Source organism: Poromitra crassiceps, assembly GCF_964638095.1.
Source record: "Poromitra crassiceps genome assembly, chromosome: 10".
Taxonomy (NCBI): Eukaryota; Metazoa; Chordata; class Actinopteri; order Beryciformes; family Melamphaidae; genus Poromitra; species Poromitra crassiceps.
In genome coordinates, this window is record NC_139631.1 from 3,068,672 (window position 1) to 3,094,115 (window position 25,444).

A 25,444-nucleotide genomic window follows, 5' to 3' on the forward strand; every position below is an offset into this window, starting at 1 on the left:
GAGAACTAACAAAGAGTAACTGATTCAGTTCAGATTTTGCACCTAACCTAGCTATATCATATCGTCAGCTAACCTAGCTATCATATCGTCACATGATCAAATAGAGACTTGGACAACAAAATACACATTACCCAGTAATCATCATTGCATATCTGTAGGTTATATATGAAAAAAATACCAGGCAATAAGACATTATTTATTTACTTGAATATTTTTTTGTATCTTATATTTATTATATAGTTGTTTAATTGTTTATGTAGAAGAATAAGCATATAATTTTGTTAAAGATTAAAAAAAACAGCCTAGACCAGCAAAGTAAAGTCTGATCAGTAGATTTAAAGTTAGGGTACTGTGATCATACTGAATTGACCAACAATATCCCTTTTTCTAGCTAGCTGTTCTATGTTGCTGTTTAGTGGCATAACTCCGACGTTTGTGTCAAACAGACCCGTCATTCTAGTCGGCCGAATGATAATGTTCGCTCAAAGAACGTCAGATTGTGTCTTTGAAGCCCGCTGTGCCCTTCTTGCCGTTTCCCATTTGAAGTGAATGGTTGTTGTGGCAGCTCAGCTGAAGCTCCTGTGAAAGCGGCTGCCCCTCAGGGAGAGAGCTATAGTGTAACTGCTAATGTCTTGATGTCCACGGTGTCAGGACAGTCTTCTGTTTTGCCACCTTTTCAATCGGAACTAGGATCCTCCAATAACCCACTGAGGAGGTTGGTTGACCTAGGCCGGGAGATGCATGGAGGCATGGGGTGACACAGGAAAACTCATTTTTGAAGCTAGCACCTGCATACACGCACATGCATGCACGTACGCACGCGCACACACACACACACACACACACACACACACACACACACACACACACACACACACACACACACACACACACAAGCGCAATATTTCCACATTAACTATTCATGAAGTGTTTACTTGGGTGGCCACCCTAATCCACGAGAAATTAAGTCACTTATACCTAATGCATAACATCCTTTCATGCATGTAGGCGAAAGCAAAGTTGAAGTCAAATCGAAGATGCTCCGTATGGCTGCCTCACCTACATCTGAGAAGTGATTCCATGAATACTGATGGCTCATATTGAGAAAGCAGGTGGTGGGACTCTGCACTATTGATTCCATTTCTTGATCTACTGAATACGCTAATTGTGATTAGCGACGCTGACGTGGAGCTTATTTCCCGCCCGACCCGGCCTGCCTCAGGCTGATCACATGGGCCCTGCCTGCAGAATGTCTGCCATATGTATACAGTCAATGGCCTCTGCTGGCTTTGCCACGGAAAATGGATGAAACAGGTCCCAAGAAGAAGAGATACGCTACCAAATCTCAGTCCACTTGTTACGAGACGAGGGCTGCACAATTAATCGAATCACGATTGAAATCGCAATATGTCCAAGTGCAATATCCAAATCGCAGGAGCCTGCAATTATTTGATCAAGGTCATGTGTCACAACATAACATTAAAGGCAGCATTGTGGTGCTACAGAGATACCACAGCCTACAAATCATATTCTCCACACGTAAGAGAACACGCCTAAATGTTTGCTAGTACAGACCTCAATACAAATCACATCATATTTTCATTTCACCATTCCAACTAAAATCATATCGCAATTGCAATATCTGTGCGCACAATATGATCTTTTTGGCCTATCGTGCACCCCTTCCCGTTTCTAACCGCTAGCCACATCCGCAAATACCATGCAAGTTGTGTCGGGGCGAATTTAGTGTAGTAGCCTACATGGTGGGGAAAATGACGTTAGCAAACATGCTAATTTAACATGCCAAATACAAACAAGCTGTGGAAGCGCAGATTAGAACTGCTAACATATTCACATTCCTCATTACAGGTGTGTCGGAGGCTGAGCAGGTCAGCAAGGCAAAGGTGAAATTGGCCATGTTAGTCGCCAAGAACATTTCTTTTTCATTTTTTGTTATGTAGTACATTTGAGACTTTTGATCACATCTTTTGTACATTTTGGATGTTTATTTGAACTAAATTGGATCATTATTTACTTTTCTGTGAGCTATGAATTTAAGACTAATTAAAAGTAATTTACTTTACATCGTTGTATTTATTCGATTAATTTGTGGTGTAGGGTTATATGGGGGCGGGGGGACGTTGAGGGTAGGCCATTCAGCGATACCCCAGAAAATCTCCCTCTTTTTCACAGCCCAATGTTGGCAGGTATGCTATAAGCCCCTTTGAAAATGACCACCAGCAGGAGGGAGAGAGAGAGCTCTCTAGAGCAGTGGTTCTCAAATTTTTCATTGTCCTTCATTTTTCGCATGAAGGACCCCTAAACTGACAAAAATTAGACCACGGACCCCCATTTGATAGGATTTTGTCACATGGTCCCCCATATGATAATAAGATTGATGCTTTTAGATGTTTTATTACAGAAAGTGTATAAAACCCATGGCCAAAATAGTCATTGTGTTCCTTATGAATGGAATTATAGCAAAAATAAAGTACTCCCCTTTTGGCTGGGAACCTCCTGGAACCCCATCAAGGACCCCCTTCATTTGAGAACCACTGCTCTAGAGGAAGAGGAATTTGAAAGGGGAAAAAAACATTGGAAATAGTTTTTCTGTTAAAATTTCCACAAGCCATTTAGAAGGGTTTAAACTTTATTTTAAAATGTTTTGTTTAAAAAAGTGAGGGGGACATAAGGAGAGAAAGATTGATCCTACGTTTAACTATTACTTCAAGTCATATTGTAAACAAACACACCCTGCCTCTTTAAAACGGCTCTTCTTCCTGGAAGGTCCTGCACTGTATTCCAGGAAGAGGAGCAGTCCACCAGTGGCACAACCGGGCACAACTCATTGCAGCAGCACAGTAAAAACCTTGTTAACCATATTTTCCAGGTGAGCTACTTGGCCAATAGGGTCGAATTGTGTTAATAAGTTAGTTAGGAGTGTGCAGGGTCTATTTGTTCTAAGTTGTGAAGTGTTTCCAATTGTTTATTAAGAAAAACTTTAGCTTATTGGCTAATTAGCTACAGTACTGTAGCTAAAATACTCTGAGAGAAGCCGTGTTGTGTTAGCTACAGTGTTGGGCAAGTTACTTTCAAAATGTAATACACTACATATTACTAGTTACTTTCATTTGAAAGTAATAAGTTACTTTACAATATTACTGTCTGTGTAGAGTAACCCAGAAAAATAATTTATACTGTCTGAAGTCAGTGTAAACCGTCCAAAATTCTAATTGTTATCTTTTTCCTTTGTTATTCTCATCTATAGTGGTTATTTGCATAAAAAACACACAATTTGATTAAGAAATGATTTAATCTTTATTTAAATATGTGCTTTGATGATTCTTTTTAATTAAATTTGTAACTTGTGTTACTTGACAAAGTAACTGGTATAATATTACTGAAATTCCATTGTAATAAGTTATATTACTGAGTTACTACTAAAAGTAATACATGTAATATATTACTTTTGTAATGAGTTACCCCCAACACTGGTTAGCTATGCTAAATAATTAGCATCATGAGTACTAACCATTGATGGTACTAACCACTGTACTAACCAGTGAATCCATGTTGTAGCTAACATAATGCTGGTTGTGAATGTTACAAGTTACAGAGTTATAGAGAGCCAAAGTGAAACATCACTTCCTGCTTTCTCCCTGTACCAGCGCTGGAAAAAATATGAATGGCGGTGAACGGTGAATAATGTTACTTTTTTGATCCCGTTTGAATTGTGCCACGGGGTGCCAACGTTAATCTTGTCAATTCAAAACATAACTTTGCATGTCAAGAAAGTCGCAGTTATATATATATATTACAGTATTATATATTTAAGCAATATAGCATGAGAGCTAGTGTGTTGTGGCAAATATATCCCGCTGATCAGTTGTTATCCCACGAGGCCGCAGGCCGAGTGGGATAACAACTGATCAGCGGGATATATGCCACAACACACGCTGCTCGAGTGCTATATTGCTTTTATAAAACGGTTTCCAAGTATGATAATATAAATATAATAATAATACTATAAGTCCGACTGGCATGGTATTCTGATAGAGTCAGTTGAAACACTACTGTAAGGCGGGACCTCTAGCAAGAAGATAGACGTGCGGGTGATTTGATTGGATCGTTCTGGAGACTGAAGTTGACATTGGCCAATCCTGGCGCTTGCTGAGAAGCTGAGAGCTTTCTGGAAAGCCCGACAGGCAGCTCGAGCGCAGCGCTGCATTCTCAGCGCTTGCTGAGTAGCTGAGTGCTTTCTGCAAAGCCCGACACCAACTAATGTTACGGGGTTAAATGCGGGGTTAACAGCCTTTTTTTTGCAAAGAAGACATTAGCCCGCATCTATTCTTGTACAAAACATAATTTTCTGCGAAGTATTAGTAAAGTTATAAGCGAAGATCGATTCACAAGAATCTGACAGCTGTCTCCGCCATTTGTTTTTTTTGAGGTAACCAAAGGCTTTTAGTAAGAGAGTTGCCATGCCAATAACCAGGAGTGGGTTATTGGATTTATACAATGGCTGTGAACCAATCAGATTGCTTGATTTGAGAGAGCCGTTTTATAATATATATATATGAGGGCAAACTATTTCATTGCACTGCTAGGAGTCATTGACGGCTACCTATACTTGTCAATGAATGGTTGCTTCATTTTAATGATTAGCTTCCTATCAGCAGGACATCCTTGTACTCTGACAGTGAGTCATACTAATTGATATCAAAGGTTGTCTTTATAGTTGTTGACACCTGTTATTTTCAGACAGTTGACGTCATATACCGGGCAATAAGCTGTATCTCATGGACAATTGCCATCTTCATAAGTGTACCTATAATACCCTATGTCTCCGGTGTGTGTGTGTGTGTGTGTGTGTGTGGGGGGGGGGGGGTCTGGACCGCCTCCGGGGGCCCCCATCCTGCCTAAAGTAGGGGTCCCACAGTAAAACCTGCCCATTTCCACCGCTTGTTTGAACTACTTTTTCTGCGTAGCTTGTAGTTCCCTAAACTACATTTCTCCCAGGGTAGCTTTGCTGTAGTTTCAACTACTACTCCATGGTGAAGTAATTGGTAGCTTCCTAATCTATGCTTTCAAAGTAGTTTCCCCAACACTGGCTTAGAGCATGTAGTGTGAAAAGCCCCTTTGTGTGTTAATGCTAAAGGGGGTTAATGTTGTGGTATTTAACATGCTCTGTGTGTTAAATGCTATTGAGGCTAATATCCATATATTTCATGTTTTCCTGCTCTTTATACTGAGGCACCCAGTGACACAACTCATTGCACACAGTAAAACCTTGTAAACCATATTTTCCAGATGCTGTGTCTTCATTGACCATCAGACGGGCAACAACAGCACAGCCTGATGACCCCTCCCTCTTCTTCCTGGTCTCATATACAGCCAGCTCAGGAGCTCAGGAACTTTGTTTTGGTTTGGATCAGAGCAAAACTTGTTGAGAGGAAGTGAAGCTATCTGACATTCACTGTCATTGAGAAGTGAAATGGCCCAGCAAGGATTTCAGCTAGATCAAGACAATTTTTGCTGTTCGATCTGTCTGGATCTACTGAAGGATCCAGTGACTATTCCCTGTGGGCACAGCTACTGTATGAGCTGTATTAAAAGCCACTGGGATTCAGAGGGTCAGAAGAAAATCTATAGCTGCCCCCAGTGCAGACAGACCTTCACACCAAGGCCTCTCCTGGTGAAAAATATCCTGTTTGCAAATGTAGTGGAGGAACTGAAGAAGACAGGACTCCAATCTCCTCCTTCTGGTCACTGCTATGCTGGACCTGGAGATGTGGGCTGTGATGTGTGCACTGGGAGAAAGCTGAAAGCCCTCAAGTCCTGTCTGGTGTGTCTGGCCTCTTACTGTGAGCAGCACCTCCAGCCTCACTATGATGCAGCTCCATTAAAGAAACACAAGCTGGTGGAAGCCACTGTCAAGCTTCAGGAGAACATCTGCTTTCGTCATAACGAGGTAATGAAGATTTTCTGCCGTACCGATCAGAAGTGTATCTGCTATCTCTGCTCCATGGATGAACATAAAGGCCACGACACAGTCTCAAAACATCCAGAAGAGAATGCAGGACAGAGAGAAAGACGTGAAGGTGCTTCAACAGGAGGTGGAGGCTGTCAATCGCTCTGCTGATAAAGCAGTGGAGCACAGTGAGAAGATTCTCACTGAGCTGGTCCGTCTCATTGAGAAGAGAAGCTCTGAGGTGAAGCAGCAGATCAGATCCCAACAGAAAGTGGAAGTGAGTCTGGCCGAAGAACTTCAGGAGAAACTGAAGCAGGAGATCTCTGAGCTGAGGAGGAAAGACGTTGAGCTGGAGCAGCTCTCACACACAGAGGATCACATCCATTTTCTACACAGTTACCCCTCACTGTCACGTCTCAGTCAATCTACAGACTTACCCAGCACCGATATCCGTGACCTGCGCTACTTTATGGCTGTGACTGCAGCTGTGTCTGAGGCCAGAGATAAACTACAGGACATTCTGACAGAGGAATGGCCTAAGAAATCATCGATCGTGACAGAAGTGGATGTTTTACTGCCACAACCAGAGCCTAAGACCAGAACTGAATTCTTAGAATATTCATGTCAAATCACACTGGATCCAAACACAGCACACACATGGCTGTCATTATCTGAGGGCAACAGAAAAGCCATGTGTATGACAGAAAAACAGTCATATTCTAGTCACCCAGACAGATTCATTAATTGGTGGCAGGTCCTGAGTAGAAAGGGTCTGACTGGACGTTGTTACTGGGAGGTGAAGCGGAGGGGGAACGACGTTTCAGTAGCAGTCTCCTATAAGAATATTAGCAGAAAAGGAAGTGATTGTTACTTTGGAAACAATGACAAGTCTTGGCTATTATTTAATGACGAAAATATTTGTTACTTCAGGCATGACGATATCAGAACTCCCATCCCAGGCCCTCTGTCCTCCAGAATAGGAGTGTACCTGGATCACAGTGCAGGTATTCTGTCCTTCTACAGCGTCACTGGAACCATGACTCTCCTCCACAGAGTCCAGACCACATTCACTCAGCCTCTCTATGCTGGACTTTCGTTTCATACTACTGGACACAGTGCTGAGTTGTGTAAGCTCAAATAGACTTCTTCCTCTGTTCAGCCATAGTGGCTATCCTCATGCTAACTATCCCAGCTCTTCTTCTTATTAACAAATGTTAAACGCTTCACTTCCTCTGTGGCAGAGGAAAAACAATGGAAAAGATTTTATCAATTGGATATAGGTTGAATAGGTTGCTTTTGTGTTATATCAATCAGTGATAGAAAGTATCGCAAATCCACAAGAAAATGTAAACTGATGTAAGGTCTATTATAGTTATCTTTGTTGCTTATTTGTATTGTAACAGTAATATTTCTGCTGTTTCTGTTTCACTATGGGCCTTAATGGAGCCAGCACTAGAAGTCTTCTCGTTATTATAGCTGAATAATAGTTGTTAATATGTTGATTTTGTTCCTGTAACTTTGTTAGGAAAAGTGAACTACGTGTCATCATTATTTTTTCAATAGGGAGAGGATTCATTGTTTTCCTCCACAGTGCTGACATGCTGGTGATCAAAGTGAATGTTTGCAATAATAACGTTTTTCATTCCAGTGAATAAATAATGAATAAAGTATTTCTTCTCTACTCATTCCAGGAACGATAGTCTGTCAAAGCTGATAATGTTTATTAATTTGTTTATTAAAAGGATCCCCATTAGCTGACGCCATGGCTATCAGCTAGTCTTCCTGGGGTCCACAGGTAATGAATATGACAGTAATTTATAACGGATGATTCCCCGTCCTAAAACACAACAAAGTGCTGTATTCAGAGTGGAGGTGGGAATAAATTAAATCAAATGAAGAAGCAGTGTTACCAAAGAGACAGAGACTTGATTCCAAATAAGTGTGTGTTTGCAGGGTGAATAGATCAATTCAACTTTAAATTGAAGTTATGGCCGCCATGTGTGGGTGTAACAGCAAGTTGGAGAATTGTTCAGAGTTGGCGGAGATTTGCACTCAGTTATTTTTAATGTACTATAACTTTGTGTTAAAGTTTATCGTGAGTGACCTACATGAGCAACTCAAACTCCCTGTAAGAGAAAAACTGATGCTAACAACTTGAAAAAAACATTTCCTCTCTCTGTCAATTTAAATTTTCAAATGTTTAAATGTTTTGTTTAAAAAAAGTGAGGGAGAAATAAGGAGAGAAAGATTGATCCTACGTTTAACTATATCGTCTTCAAGTCATATTGTAAACAAGTGCTAAAACACACCCTGCCTCGCTCCTCTTCCTGGAAGGTCCTACCAGAGTATAGAAGAGTCGCCACATCTCCATTCAATCCAATGTTTTTGTTTTTGTTTTGTTTTTTAACTCTCAAGAGTTCCCGGAAGTAAGCTTCTGGATTAAGCAGCGCTGTCGAGTTCCATCAAAAAGGTCAGTTTGTGATGTACTTTGAAACGGTCAGACGTTTAAATAATAAAATTGTACATTATCAGCTTCATTTTAGCATTCAAAAGTAGCGCGAGACCCCTTCCTGGCTATTCATTGGCTGAGTCACACATTTTGGTCGTCCACTGACGCCGTACAGTATGGAGTCCCGGATCTGCCATAACAACAAATAAATGAATAAATGTATAAATGAGCAGATAAATACATATATATGTATCATAAATATATGTAGAAATAAATGTAGATGACATAAATGTATATATATGTGTATTTTCCTATTTTTGTACGTTTTATATATTTATTTAATGATTTATTTGTGTATTTATACATTTATACATTTATTTATACATTTATACATTTATTTATACATTTATACATTTATTTATACATTTATACATTTATTTATACATTTATACATTTATTTATACATTTATACATTTATTTATACATTTATACATTTATTTATGGCATTTATTTATGTCTGTTTTATTTTATTTATGTCTGTTTTATTTACCTCCCATTTATTTCTGTGCCTTGTATTTAGTGATGTCTCCTTTGTATTTAGTGATGCGTCCTTGCTTCCTTTCCTTTTCTGAGCAACTGCAAATGCAAATTAGGGGGGCGGCCCTGTGCATTTATGCCTGCTCAATGCAGATTAGGGGGCTGGCCGTCATGGGCTCAAGTCTTTGCCTATTGGCTCGAATGCACATTGTCCTATCTGCTCCAAACTTGTCATGCATGATAAGTGTCCATGCCTGAAGATATCTGCACATCAATATCCATGGTATTTACACTCATAGCGCCACCTACTGGCAACAGGAAATGACATGTTTTACACTTACATGAACTGCTCAGAGTGGGTTGAACACATTCACCTCGGATGTGGTCAGAAAATCCTTTACCACCCAATGCAGCTTCATTGTGATAATTATGAGTGCTCATTGACTGGCATGGGTGTGGCGCCATGGCGAAGGTTGATGTTTCGCCGTCACAAAGGAAGTTGGAGTAACTTCATTGTAGATTGTCCAATCTGCTCCAAACTTGTCATGCATGATAACTGTACATGCCTGAACACATCTAGATGTCAATAGCCATTTATAGGCATAGCACCCCCTACTGGCGACACAGAAAGTGGTTTGTAACTTGGCCCTACACGGTCCCACGCGCGCCTACATCCACATGTTTGATGACCATCCCAGCCTGAACACATCTAGATGACAAATTGGAGTGATAGGCAGAGCGCCCCCTTCTGGCCACACAGAAAGCGGTTTGTAACTCGGCCATACACAGTCACACCCGCACCCAACTTCACATGTTTGGTGAGCATCCCAGACTTCACGCACGTACACACCGTCACCGATATAGCATTAGAGGCAGAGCGCCCCCTATCGGCAACACAGGGAGTTGATTGTAACTCGACCGAACGTTGTCCTATCTGCTCCGAACCCCGACGCGCGGCGGGTGCGAGGGCCCACGACGCTGCCTGCAGCTTTAATTAGAGCCCGAGCACCGGCATGGTCGGTTGGCGAAGGGCCTATTGTATTCCAAGGGATTATTATTAGGGGTCCAAGCACGAAGTGCGTGGATCCCTATTGTAATTGTTCCGGTTATTAGGGGTCCAAGCACGAAGTGCATGGATTGTATCTGTTGTATCTGTTCTGATTATTATTATTCTTCTCCGGTAAAACTGTATGTACAGCAGAAACTGTAATGCTCAGCATAGCCAGACTGGGCACATAGATTGGAAATGTGCCTCACTACTCAGAAACAAAAAATTACCCATACCGGCCAGATGGTGGCGCTATAACAGACCATTTCGCGTTATGCTCCATATCTTCTGAACCGTGTGTCCTATACTCAAAATTTCTTTCAAATCAAATCACTTCTCAGGGATTCCTTGGATCAATATGCATCTATCTATGTAGGCCGCGCCCATTTGCGTCTGCCTAGATTTTCCACCATTTTGAATTTGATCAAAACCCTACTTTTGCTAACTCCTCCTAGACCGTTTGGCCAAATCACACAGTTTTGAAATGATAAATCTCTAAACTTTTAATGAAACACACCCCGACACTAAATTGCCCACAACTCATTAACCGGTCAATTACAACTACTGCTGCTACTACTGCTACCAGTCCCACTACTACCAACACTACTATTACTACTATTCCTACTACTGCTACTACTAGGCTACTACTACTACTGCTTGGAAACTGTCAGGTCACCGGATCTCAACCAAATTTTGTTTACTTGTGCACATACCAACTCTGAATAAATGTGCCTTATTTTGTGTTTATTATGTCTCATATATCCCCCATGTCACCGGATGCTTGGACCCCGCATCGCCGCTTGCGGCTATATTTATTGTTATTATACTTACACTTTGCGTGCATTTTTGAGGGTCTAAACATGCACAAAAAGTGGCCAAACTTTGCACATCCGTCACAAGTAGCGAAAATTTTCAGATTTCAAGGTTTTTGGCCAGGGGCGTGGCTAAATGCCTCCATAGTGCCTCCTATAAACGGAATAGCCCTCGCACTAAGTTTCACCTACAGCTACGAAAATTGCAGGGCACATGTATCATGGCCAGACTGATGGAAAAGTCTCTTGGTGCCAAGATCCACACCCAACCGGAAGTCAGCCATTTTGAATTTACTGTGCAATATTTCAGACATTTCACCCATTTCCAGGGGTCAGACTTTAACGAACTCCTCCTACGGGGTTCATCAGATCACCCTCAAACTTGCACAGCAGATAGAAGAGACCCCAATGATGAATAGTTATTAAAAGTTTGCATTTACCATGGACGGCGTGGGTGTAGCTACGCGGCGAAGATCGATGTCTCGCCATGACACACGAAGTCGCTGTCACTCGAATGCACATTGTCCTATCTGCTCCAAACTTGTCATGCATAACTGTCCATGCCTGAAGACATCTATATGTCAATAACCATTTACAGTCATAGCGCCACCTACTGGCAACAGGAAATTACATGTTTTACACTTACATGAACTGCTCAGAGTGGGTTGAACACATCCACCTCGGATGTGGTCAGAAAATCCTTTACCACCCAATGCAGCTTGGGCATGGCGAACGTTGATGTTTTGCCGTCACACAGGAAGTTGGATTAACTCCATTGGAGATTGTCCAATCTCTGCCAAACTGCACGTGCTTCATACGTGTCCCAGCCTGAAGACATCTATATGTCAATATCCATTTAGAGTCATAGCGCCCCCTACTGGCAACTAGGGGGCGCTACTCATGTAGATGTAAATTACATGTAGATGTAAATCATGTAAATTGTCATGTAGATGTTTTCAGGCTGGGATGGTCATCAAACATGTGAATTTTGTTGCGCGTGGGACTGTGTAGGGCCGAGTTACAAACCACTTTCTGTGTTGGCAGTAGGGGGCGCTATGACTATAAATGGATATTGACATATAGATGTCTTCAGGCTGGGACAATGAGCAGTTCATGTAAGTGTAAAAGATGTAATTTCCTGTTGCCAATAGGGGGCGCTCTGCCTATAATGCTATATTGGCGTGTACATGTGTGAAGTCTGGGATGGTGTGAAGTTTGTTGCGGGTGTGACCACGTACGGCCGAGTTACAAACCGCTTTCTGTGTGGCCAGTAGGGGGCGCTGTGCCTATCACTCCAAATTGTCATCTAGATGTATTCAGGCTGGGATGGTCATCAAACATGTGAAGGTTGGTGCGCATGTGAGCATGTAGGAGCGAGTTACAAACCACTTTCTGTGTTGCCAGTAGGGGGCGCTATGACTATGAATGGATATTGACATATAGATGTGTACAGGCATGGACACTTATCATGCATGACACGTTTGGAGCAGATTGGACAATCTACAATAAAGTTACTCCAACTTCCTGTGTGGCCAGTAGGGGGCGCTCTGCCTATAACTCCAAATGGTCATCTAGATGTCTTCAGGCTGGGATGCTCATAAAACATGTGATGTTTGGTGCACGCGTGAGCATGTAGGGCCAAGTTACAAACCACTTTCTTTGTTGCCAGTAGGGGGCGCTATGACTATAAATGGATATTGACATATAGATGGCTTGAGGCATGGACACTGATCATGCATGACAAGTTTGGAGCAGATTGGACAATCTACAATGGAGTTACTCTAACTTCCTGTGCGGCGAGTAGGGGGCGCTCTGCCTCTAACTCCAAATGGTCCTATAGATGTCTTCAGGCTGGGATGCTCATCAAACGTGACGTTTGGTGCGCGTGTGAGCATATAGGACCGAGTTACAAAAACCACTGTCTGTGTTGGCAGTAGGGGGCGCTATGACTATAAATGGATGTTGACATCTAGATGTCTTCAGGTATGTACACTGATCATGCATGACAAGTTTGGAGCAGATTGGACAATCTACAATGGAGTTACTCCAACTTCCTGTGTGGCCAGTAGGGGGCGCGCTGCCTCTAACTCCAAATGGTCCTATAGATGTCTTCAGGCTGGGATGCTCATCAAACGTGACGTTTGGTGCGCGTGTGAGCATATAGGACCGAGTTACAAAAACCACTGTCTGTGTTGGCAGTAGGGGGCGCTATGACTATAAATGGATGTTGACATCTAGATGTCTTCAGGTATGTACACTGATCATGCATGACAAGTTTGGAGCAGATTGGACAATCTACAATGGAGTTACTCCAACTTCCTGTGTGGCCAGTAGGGGGCGCGCTGCCTCTAACTCCAAATGGTCCTATAGATGTCTTCAGGCTGGGATGCTCATCAAACATGTGACGTTTGGTGCGCGTGTGAGCATATAGGGCCGAGTTACAAACCACTGTCTGTGTTGGCAGTAGGGGGCGCTATGACTATAAATGGATGTTGACATCTAGATGTCTTCAGGTATGTACACTCATCATGCATGACAAGTTTGGAGCAGATTGGACAATCTACAATGGAGTTACTCCAACTCCCTGTGTGGCCAGAAGGAGGCGCTCTGCCTATCACTCCAAATGGTCATCCAGATGTCTTCAGGCTGGGATGGTCATCAAACATGTGTATGTTGGTGCACGGGGGACCATGTACTGCCGAGTTACAAAACGATCTATGTGTTGGCAGTAGGGGGCGCTATGACTATAAATGGATATTGACATATCAATGTCTTACTCATAATCCTCACAATGAAGGTTAATCGAGAGCTTGAGGCTTTTCTGACCACATCTGAGGTGGATGTGGTCAACCCACTATGAGCAGTTCATGTACGTGTAAAACTTGTCATTTCCTTTTGCCAGTAGGTGGCGCTGTAACTATCACTGAATATTGATCTGCAGATATCTTCAGGCATGGGCACTTATCATGCACGACAAGTTTGGAGCAGATAGGACAACGTTCAGTTGAGTTACAATCAACTTTATGTGTTGCCAGTAGGGGGCGCTCTGCCTATAATGCTATATTGGCATGTACATGTGTGAAGTCTGGAATGCTCATCAAACATGTGAAGTTCGTTGCGGGTGTGACCATGTACGGCCGAGTTACAAACCGCTTTCTGTGTGGCCAGTAGGGGGCGCTCTGCCTCTAACTCCAAATGGTCATCTAGATGTCTTCAGGCTGGGATGCTCATCAAACATGTGAAGTTTGGTGCACGTGTGAGCATGTAGGGCCAAGTTACAAAGCACTTTCTGTGTTGCCAGTAGGGGGCGCTATGACTATAAATGGATATTGACATCTAGATGTGTTCAGGCATGTACAGTTATCATGCATGACAAGTTTGGAGCAGATTGGACAATCTACAATGAAGTTACTCCAGCTTCCTGTGTGACGGCGAAACATCAACCTTCGCCATGGCGCCACGCCCACGCCAGTCAATGAGCACTCATAATCATCACAATGAAGCTGCATTGGGTGGTAAAGGATTTTCTGACCACATCCAAGGTGGATGTGTTCAACCCACTCTGAGCAGTTCATGTAAGTGTAAAACATGTCATTTCCTGTTGCCAGTAGGTGGCGCTATGAGTGTAAATACCATGGATATTGATGTGCAGATATCTTCAGGCATGGACACTTATCATGCATGACAAGTTTGGAGCAGATAGGACAATGTGCATTCGAGCCAATAGGCAAAGACTTGAGCCCATGACGGCCAGCCCCCTAATCTGCATTGAGCAGGCATAAATGCACAGGGCCGCCCCCCTAATTTACATTTGCAGTTGCAGGAAGCAAGGACGCATCACTAAATACAAAGGAGACATCACTAAATACAAGGCACAGAAATAAATGGGAGGTAAATAAAACAGACATAAATAAAATAAAACAGACATAAATAAATGCCATAAATAAATGTATAAATGTATAAATAAATGTATAAATGTATAAATAAATGTATAAATGTATAAATGTATAAATAAATGTATAAATGTATAAATAAATGTATAAATGTATAAATGTATAAATAAATGTATAAATGTATAAATACACAAATAAATCATTAAATAAATATATAAAACGTACAAAAATAGGAAAATACACATATATATACATTTATGTCATCTACATTTATTTATACATATATTTATGATACATATATATGTATTTATCTGCTCATTTATACATTTATTCATTTATTTGTTGTTATGGCAGATCCGGGACTCCATAGCACAGCACTCTCTTACTAGATTGCTCTGGGTCCTACACTATTCCAGGAAGAGGAGCAGTCCACCAGCGGCATAACTCATTGCAACACGCAGCACAGTATTAACACCTTGTTAACCTATTTTCCAGGTGAGCTACTTGGCCAATAGGGTTGAATTGTGTAAATAAGTTAGTTAGGAGTGTGCAGAGACTATTTTGCCTAAGTTGTGAAGTGTTTCCAAATGTTAACGTTAGCATATTGGCTAATTAGCATTAGCTGCAGTACTCTGAGAGAAGCCTTGTTGTGTAATTAGCTATGCTAAATAATTAGCATCATGAGTACTAACCTTTGATGGTACTAACCACTGTACTAACCAGTGAGTTAGCTGTTGTAGCATGTTGTAGCTAACATGCTGGTTGTCAATGTTACAGAGGTATAGGGAAGAACATACTTTAGGGCTTTTCACACTACAGTCGGGGTTAAGTAAGTCTCTTAGCCATGGGCTAAGAGAGCTGTTAGCCCAGGGCTAAGAAAGCTTTCACACTTGCAAAATCCTGGCCCACTCCAAAGTGGGCTAACCCCCGACTTCATCCCCGGCTAGCCACCTCTGCTCTGGAGCAGGATAACCCTGACTTTACATCTAAACACATGCTACAGTTGCGTTGTGTGAGACGCGGTCAAGGAAACAATGTGAATCTTTTAGGTTAACCTGGGTTAACAATGCGTGTGTGAAAAGGGACTAAGTTAGCCTGGGGCTATCTTAGCCCCACTCTTAGCCCAGGGCTTAGATAGCTATGGGCTAAGAGTGGGGCTAAGATAGCTTTATCATTTTTAGACTTGCCAAAAAGCTGTTTTCAAGCAAAAAAAACAAATTGTTATAAAGTTTTAATATTTTTTCAGATGAGAACTTAACATTCCAAATATGTGACCAGTTTATCAGAATAACGCCTATTTGGAAATTGTTAACGAGCAGTGAGGAGTGCGCTGGCTGTGTGACCGGTCGGACTAACGCTAGCTAGTAGGCTATCTGTCCACCCCTACTGTACTGGCAGTGAGAAAACACTGTCAACGTGTTTTTTTTAACTAATGTTAAATGCCAACCGGGTAGCCATTGGCTCCTCGCAGCAGTAATGCTATGAGCATGCAACTGAAGTTGGCCGCAGTGTAGCTGCTGAATGTTGCAAAACTTCAGTTTACAGTTTATCGATGTTTACCGCCCGGCTAACGCTGAACCGGAAGAACAAATATAATTGCGTCTTACACGGAAGAGAAAAAGTGGGCGTGGTAACATAAGGTGAATACTGAGGCACCGTGACCAGTGACACAACTCATTGCACACAGTAAAACCTTGTAAACCATATTTTCCAGATGCTGTGACTTCATTGACCATCAGACGGGCAACAACAGTACAGCCTGATGACCCCTCCCTCTTCTTCCTGGTCTCAGATACAGCCAGCTCAGGAGCTCAGGAACTTTGTTTTGGTTTGGATCAGAGCACGACTTGTTGAGAGGAAGTGAAGCTATCTGACATTCACCGTCATTGAGAAGTGAAATGGCCCAGCAAGGATTTCAGCTAGATCAAGACAATTTTTGCTGTTCGATCTGTCTGGATCCAAAGGATCCGGTGACTATTCCCTGTGGGCACAGCTACTGTATGAGCTGTATTAAAAGCCACTGGGATTCAGAGGGTCAGAAGAAAATCTATAGCTGCCCCCAGTGCAGACAGACCTTCACACCAAGGCCTGTCCTGGTGAAAAATATCCTGTTTGCAAATGTAGTGGAGGAACTGAAGAAGACAGGACTCCAATCTTGTCCTCCTGATCACTGCTATGCTGGACCTGGAGATGTGGGCTGTGATGTGTGCACTGGGAGAAAGCTGAAAGCCCTCAAGTCGTGTCTGGTGTGTCTGGCCTCTTACTGTGAGCAGCACCTCCAGCCTCACTATGATGCACCTCCATTAAAGAAACACAGGCTGGTGGAAGCCACCGTCAAGCTTCAGGAGAACATCTGCTTTCGTCATAACGAGGTAATGAAGATTTTCTGCCGTACCGATCAGAAGTGTATCTGCTATCTCTGCTCCATGGATGAACATAAAGGCCACGACACAGTCTCAGCTGCAGCAGAATCGACCAAGAAGCAGAAAGAGCTCAGAGTGAGTCGGCAAAACATCCAGAAGAGAATCCAGGACAGAGAGAAACATGTGAATGTGCTTCAACAGGAGGTGGAGGCTGTCAATCGCTCTGCTGATAAAGCAGTGGAGCACAGTGAGAAGATTCTCACTGAGCTGGTCCGTCTCATTGAGAAGAGAAGCTCTGAGGTGAAGCACCAGATCAGATCCCAGCAGAAAGTGCAAGCGAGTCCGGCCAAAGAACTTCAGGAGAAACTGAAGCAGGAGATCTCTGAGCTGAGGAGGAAAGAGGCTGAGCTGGGGCAGCTCTCACACACAGAGGATCACATCCATTTTCTACACAGTTACCCCTCGCTGTCACGTCTCAGTCAATCTACAGACTTACCCAGCACCGATATCCCTGATCTGCGCTACTTTATGGCTGTGACTGCAGCTGTGTCTGAGGCCAGAGAGAAACTACAGGACATTCTTACAGAGGAATGGCCTAAGAAATCAACGACCGTGACAGAAGTGGATGTTTTACTGCCACAACCAGAGCCCAAGACCAGAACTGAATTCTTAGAATATTCACGTCACATCACACTGAATCCAAACACAGCACACTCATGGCTGTCATTATCTGAGGGGAACAGAAAAGCAACGGCTATGTCAGAAAAACAGCCATATTCTAGTCACCCACACAGATTCATTAATAATTGGCAGGTCTTGAGTAGAGAGGGTCTGACTGGACGTTGTTACTGGGAGGTGAAGCGGAGGGGGAACGATGTTTCAATAGCAGTCTCCTATAAGAATATTGACAGAAAAGGAAGTAAATGTAAATTTGGATGCAATGACAAGTCTTGGTTATTATTTTCTGACGAAGATATTTGTTCCTTCGACCATGACGATATCAATACTCCCATCCCAGGCCCTCTGTCCTCCAGAATAGGAGTGTACCTGGATCACAGTGCAGGTATTCTGTCCTTCTACAGCATCACTGGAACCATGACTCTCCTCCACAGAGTCCAGACCACATTCACTCAGCCTCTCTATGCTGGACTTTGGATTCATACTACGGGAGAAAGTGCTGAGTTGTGTAAGCTCAAATAGACTTCTTCCTCTGTTCAGCCATGGTGGCTATCCTCATGCTAACTATTCCAGCTCTTCTTCTTATTAACAAATGTTAAACGCTTCACTTCCTGTGCAGCAGAGGAAAAACAATGGAAAAGATTTCATCAATTGGATATAGGTTGAATAGGTTGCTTTTGTGTTATATCAATCAGTGATAGAAAGTATCGAAAATCCACATGAAAATGTAAACTGATGTAAGGCCTATTATAGTTATCTTTGTTGCTTATTTGTATTGTAACAGTAATATTTCTGCTGTTTCTGTTTCACTATGGGCCTTAATGGAGCCAGCACTAGAAGTCTTCTCGTTATTATAGCTGAATAATAGTTGTTAGTATGTTGATTTTGTTCCTGTAACTTTGTTAGGAAAAGTGAACTACGTGTCATCATTATTTTTTCAATAAGGAGAGGATTCATTGTTTTCCTCCACAGTGCTGACATGCTGGTGATCAAAGTGAATGTTTGCAATAATAACGTTTTTCATTCCAGTGAATAAATAATGAATAAAGTATTTCTTCTCTACTCATTCCAGGAACGATAGTCTGTCAAAGCTGATAATGTTGATTAATTTGTTTATTAAAAGGATCCCCATTAGCTGACGCCATGGCTATCAGCTAGTCTTCCTGGGGTCCACAGGTAATGAATATGACATTCATTTATAGCAGATGATTTCCTGGCCTAAAACACAACAAAGTGCTGTATTCAGAGTGGATGTGGAATCAATTAAATCAAATGAAGAAGCAGTGTTACCAAAGAGACAGAGACTTGATTCCAAATAAGCGTGTGTTTGCAGGGTGAATAGATCAATTCAACTTTAAATTGAAGTTATGGCCGCCATGTGTGGGTGTAACAGAAGTTGGAGAATTGTTCAGACTTGGCGGAGATTTGCACTCAGTTCTTTTTAATGTAGCCTACTATAACTTTGTGTTAAAGTTTATGGTGAGTGACCTACATCACATGAGCAACTCAAACTGCCTGTAAGAGGAAAAACTCATACTGACAACTTGAAAAAAACGTTTCCTCTCTCTCTCAATTTAAATTTTCAAATGTTTAAATGTTTTGTTTAAAAAAAGTGAGGGAGAAATAAGGAGAGAAAGGTTGATCCTACGTTTAACTATATAGTCTTCAAGTCATATTGTAAACAAGTGCTAAAACACACCCTGCCTTGCTCCTCTTCCTGGAAGGTCCTTCCAGAGTCTAGAAGAGTCGCCCCACATCTCCATTCACTCCAATGTTTTTGTTTTTGTTTTGTTTTTTAACTCTCAAGAGTTCCCGGAAGTAAGGTTCTGGATTAAGCAGCGCTGTCGAGTTCCATCAAAATGGTCAGTTTGTGATGTACTTTGAAACGGTCAGACGTTTAAATAATCAAATTGTACATTATCAGCTTTATTTTAGCATTCAAAAGTAGCGCGAGACCCCTTCCCTTCCTACACTGACAGTCGCACATTTTGGTCCTCCACTGACGCCGTACAGCACTCTCTTACTAGATTGCTCTGGGTCCTACACTGTATTCCAGGAAGAGGAGCAGTCCACCAGTGGCACAACTCATTGCAGCACGCAGCACAGTAAACACCTTGTTAACCTATTGTAACGGACTGAGTTATGGGATAACTGTTATGTTTAAGTCTGACACTGTTAATGCAATGTTCTGTGCATGCACTTTATTACGAGTTTCGGAGGGACTTGAACGTTACGGGGATTAACTGTAAACTAGAGGCTGAGAGGCCTGTCAGTCATGTTAGCACCTATGAGAGCGAGTCGCGGGAAGGAGCCCGCCGGTGATTGGCTAAGACGATAGAGGGAGGGATTGTTTTGGGGAGCTGAATGAGGAAGCGAGAGAGTGCTGGAGAGAGTTGGGTAGTCTGGGCACCTTCCACCCCGCTTTTTGTCATGGGGCGTAAACCACGGAACCAGAATGAACACCGGAAGGCAGTGCGCCAAAAAACATCTTTGTTGCTGTTAGCTTGATGTCTCTTCCCTCGATTAATTGTCTGATGCAAAGCTTCTGTATTGGCTTAAAAGATTTGAGATTGTGAATCCGCAATGTTTCTAAAAGAACTTCGGTACGTCCATCTTTTGTTTTGTTGTTTGCCGTTCTGATACTTGGGTCAAATTGTCAAGTTAACGTGAAAGTTGACGAGCTAGAAACGCTGCCATCCGGTCTAGGGCGGGCTCTAGGCCGGAACCAGTAGGGTGACAAAATCAATTGTGGGCGGGAGCCAGGCTCTTTCTCGCCGAGAAGAGCCTGGTGACGCGAGGTTAAGAGTTGGGAGAGACGCGGCTTTGGGAAGAGCCGCTTATTGCTCGGGTTTGTTTTGGCGTGGGCTACGGCCAACAGTAGTTCCTGTCTGTGGTAACAGAATAAAGTGCGGTAACTATATCCGGACTCTCGCCTGGTTTGTGACAACACTACACTATTTTCCAGGTGAGCTACTTGGCCAATAGGGTCGAATTGTGTAAATAAGTTAGTTAGGAGTGTGCAGAGACTATTTGGTCTAAGTTGTGAAGTGTTTACAAATGTTAAGAAAAACGTTAGCATATTGGCTAATTAGCATTAGCTGCAGTACTCTGAGAGAAGCCTTGTTGTGTTAGCTATGCTAAATAATTAGCATCATGAGTACTAACCTTTGATGGTACTAACCACTGTACTAACCAGTGAGTTAGCTGTTGTAGCATGTTGTAGCTAACATGCTGGTTGTCAATGTTACAGAGGTATAGACCAAATCACCGTGACGTCACCATGTAAACAAATTTACTTCCGGGTACCACTTGGGGAAGGCGGCAGGTTTAAATGTGCGTGTTGTCAAATAAATGCTGTCAAACCCTCTCGCTGTTTTCGGCCGACTACTTTCAATTTAAATGGTTAAACGGTTGGTAAACATGCTTGTCCGACGTATCTAGCCTTTCTTCTGTGTTTGTTTTATGTAGTGTTAGCTAGCTAATAACGTTTGTTTGTCTGTCAAACTCGCAGTTTTTTTACGTTACAGACAGAGTAACCTCGCGTCACCAGGCTCTTCTCGGCGAGAAAGAGCCTGGTACAGACAGAGCTACTGACGCCACGTCAATTTAATTTAGCTTCAAGTCTACTCTAGTCTGGTCCAACAGGTAAATTAGCTAGTCTGGTCTCCACTAACGTTAGTGAAAGTGTTGTTATGAATGATATTAAACAACAACACAACACGGACTAACCATTTTTGTCTTCTTTGTCTGTTTTTGTCTTCAACACGTCAGTTTGTGCCGTCCACCGCCATTATAATGTGTGGACCTCAGGGGTACCCGGAAGTAAATGTAAACATCCCGCTGATTTGGTCTATAGGGAAGAACATACTTTAGGGCTTTTCACACTACAGTTGGGGTTAAGTAAGTCTCTTAGCCATGGGCTAAGAGAGCTGTTAGCCCAGGGCTAAGAAACTTTCACACTTGCACAATCCTGGCCCACTCCAAAGTGGGCTAACCCCCGACTTCATCACCGGCTAGCCACCCCTGCTCTGGAGCAGGATAACCCTGACTTTACATCTAAACACATGCTACAGTTGCGTTGTGTGAGACGCGGTCAAGGAAACAATGTGAATCGCATAGCCCTGGTTTTAGGTTAACCCGGGTTAACAATGCGTGTGTGAAAAGGGACTAAGTTAGCCTGGGGCTATCTTAGCCCCACTCTTAGCCCAGGGCTTAGATAGCCCTGGGCTAAGAGTGGGGCTAAGATAGCTTTATCATTTTTAGACTTGCCAAAAAGCTGTTTTCAAGCAAAAAAAAAACTGTTATAAAGTTTTAATATTTTTTCAGATGAGAACTTAACATTCCAAATATGTGACCAGTTTATCAGAATAACGCCTATTTGGAAATTGTTAACGAGCAGTGAGGAGTGCGCTGGCTGTGTGACCGGTCGGACTAACGCTAGCTAGTAGGCTATCTGTCCACCCCTACTGTACTGGCAGTGAGAAAACACTGTCAACGTGTTTTTTTAACTAATGTTAAATGCCAACCGGGTAGCCATTGGCTCCTCGCAGCAGTAATGCTATGAGCATGCAACTGAAGTTGGCCGCAGTGTAGCTGCTGAATGTTGCAAAACTTCAGTTTACAGTTTATCGATGTTTACCGCCCGGCTAACGCTGAACCGGAAGAACAAATATAATTGCGTCTTACACGGAAGAGAAAAAGTGGGCGTGGTAACATAAGATGAATACTGAAGCACCGTGACCAGTGACACAACTCATTGCACACAGTAAAACCTTGTAAACCATATTTTCCAGATGCTGTGTCTTCATTGACCATCAGACGGGCAACAACAGCACAGCCTGATGACCCCTCCCTCTTCTTCCTGGTCTCAGATACAGCCAGCTCAGGAGCTCAGGAACTTTGTTTTGGTTTTGATCAGAGCAAAACTTGTTGAGAGGAAGTGAAGCTATCTGACATTCACTGTCATTGAGAAGTGAAATGGCCCAGCAAGGATTTCAGCTAGATCAAGACAATTTTTGCTGTTCGATCTGTCTGGATCTACTGAAGGATCCGGTGACTATTCCCTGTGGGCACAGCTACTGCATGAGCTGTATTAAAAGCCACTGGGATGCAGAGGATCAGAAGAAAATCTATAGCTGCCCCCAGTGCAGACAGACCTTCACACCAAGGCCTGTCCTGGTGAAAAATATCCTGTTTGCAAATGTAGTGGAAGAACTGAAGAAGACAGGACTCCAATCTCCTCCTCCTGATCACTGCTATGCTGGACCTGGAGATGTGGGCTGTGATGTGTGCACTGGGAGAACGCTGAAAGCCCTCAAGTCGTGTCTGGTGTGTCTGGCCTCTTACTGTGAGCAGCACCTCCAGCTGCACTATCATGCAGCTCCATTAAAGAAACACAAGCTGGTGGAAGCCACCATCAAGCTTCAGGAGAACATCTGCTTTCGTCATAACGAGGTAATGAAGATTTTCTGTCGTACCGATCAGCAGTGTATCTGCTATCTCTGCTCCATGGATGAACATAAAGGCCACAACATAGTCTCAGCTGCAGCAGAATGTACCGAGAGGCAGAAAGAGCTCAGAGTGAGTCGGCAAAACATCCAGAAGAGAATCCAGGACAGAGAGAAACATGTGAATGTGCTTCAACAGGAGGTGGAGGCTGTCAATCGCTCTGCTGATAAAGCAGTGGAGCACAGTGAGAAGATTCTCACTGAGCTGGTCCGTCTCATTGAGAAGAGAAGCTCTGAGGTGAAGCAGCAGATCAGATCCCAGCAGAAAGTGCAAGCGAGTCCGGCCAAAGAACTTCAGGAGAAACTGAAGCAGGAGATCTCTGAGCTGAGGAGGAAAGAGGCTGAGCTGGAGCAGCTCTCACACACAGAGGATCACATCCATTTTCTACACAGTTACCCCTCGCTGTCACGTCTCAGTCAATCTACAGACTTACCCAGCACCAATATCCCTGATCTGCGCTACTTTATGGCTGTGACTGCAGCTGTGTCTGAGGCCAGAGAGAAACTACAGGGCATTCTTACAGAGAAATGGCCTAAGAAATCAACGACCGTGACAGAAGTGGATGTTTTACTGCCATAACCAGAACCCAAGACCAGAGCTGAATTCTTAGAATATTCACGTCACATCACACTGGATCCAAACACAGCACACTCATGGCTGTCATTATCTGAGGGGAACAGAAAAGTAACATGTATGACAGAAAAACAGTCATATTCTAGTCACCCAGACAGATTCATTAATTGGTTTCAGGTCCTGAGTACAGAGGGTCTGACTGGACGTTGTTACTGGGAGGTGAAGCGGAGGGGGAACGACTTTTCAGTAGCAGTCTCCTATAAGAATATTGGCAGACAAAGACGTGATTCTTACTTTGGATACAATGACAAGTCTTGGCTAATATGTTATGACGAAAATATTTGTTCCTTCGACCATGACGATCTCAGAAGTCCCATCCCAGGCCCTCTGTCCTCCAGAATAGGAGTGTACCTGGATCACAGTGCAGGTATTCTGTCCTTCTACAGCGTCGCTGGAACCATGACTCTCATCCACACAGTCCACACCACATTCACTCAGCCTCTCTATGCTGGACTTCGGATTAATACTGCTGGAGACAGTGCTGAGTTGTGTAAGCTCAAATAGACTTCTTCCTCTGTTCAGCCATGGTGGCTATCCTCATGCTAACTATTCCAGCTCTTCTTCTTATTAACAAATGTTAAACGCTTCACTTCCTGTGCGACAGAGGAAAAACAATGGAAAAGATTTGGATCAATTGGATATAGGTTGAATAGGTTGCTTTTGTGTTATATCGATCAGTGATAGAAAGTATCGCAAATCCACATGAAAATGTAAACTGATGTAAGGTCTATTATAGTTATTATCTTTGTTGCTTATTTGTATTGTAACAGTAATATTTCTGCTGTTTATGTTCCACTATGGGCCTTAATGGAGCCAGCACTAGAAGTCTTCCCATTATTATAGCTGAATAATAGTTGTTAATATGTTGATTTTATTCCTGTAACTTTGTTAGCAAAAGTGAACTACGTGTCATCATTATTTTTTCTATAGGGAGAGGATTCATTGTTTTCCTCCACAGTGCTGACATGCTGGTGATCAAAGTGAATGTTTGCAATAATAACGTTTTTCATTCCAGTGAATAAAGAATGAATAAACTATTTCTTCTCTACTCATTCCAGGAATGATAGTCTGTCAAAGCTGATAATGTTTATTAGTTTGTTTACTAAAAGGATCCCCATTAGCTGACGCCATGGCTATCAGCTAGTCTTCCTGCGGTCCACAGGTAACGAATATGACAGTAATTTATAACAGATGATTTCCCGGCCTAAAACACAACAAAGTGCTGTATTCAGAGTGGAGGTGGGAATAAATTAAATCAAATGAAGAAGCAGTGTTACCAAAGAGACAGAGACTTGATTCCAAATAACTCTGTGTTTGCAGGGTGAATAAATCAATTCAACTTTAAATTGAAGTTATGGCTGCGATGTGTGGGTGTAACAGCAAGTTGGAGAATTGCACTCAGTTCTTTTTAATGTACTATAACTTTGTGTTCAAGTTTATCGTGACCTACATGAGCAACTCAAACTCCCTGTAAGAGAAAAACTGATACTGACAACTTGAAAAAAACGTTTCCTCTCTCAATTAAAATTTTCATTTTCAACTTGCTTTATCG

The 25,444-nt window shown here is 42.6% G+C and overlaps 1 protein-coding gene and 1 pseudogene across 2 annotated transcripts; both read left to right on the forward strand.

Moving 5' to 3' along the window:
- Positions 1 to 5,494: 5,494 nt before the first annotated feature.
- Positions 5,495 to 18,733, forward strand: LOC310783767 (uncharacterized protein; the record flags this gene model as incomplete). The annotated part of the gene is given in 3 exon segments (XM_083644672.1): positions 5,495 to 6,054; positions 6,056 to 7,093; positions 16,602 to 18,733. Coding segments are annotated over 3 exon segments (3,270 nt in total). The 3' UTR covers positions 18,274 to 18,733.
- Positions 18,734 to 20,657: 1,924 nt separating this feature from the next.
- Positions 20,658 to 24,896, forward strand: LOC310783906 (E3 ubiquitin/ISG15 ligase TRIM25-like; annotated as a pseudogene). Its single transcript, XR_014554066.1, has 2 exons — positions 20,658 to 20,716; positions 22,545 to 24,896. The product of XR_014554066.1 is annotated as an E3 ubiquitin/ISG15 ligase TRIM25-like (transcript).
- Positions 24,897 to 25,444: the final 548 nt, after the last annotated feature.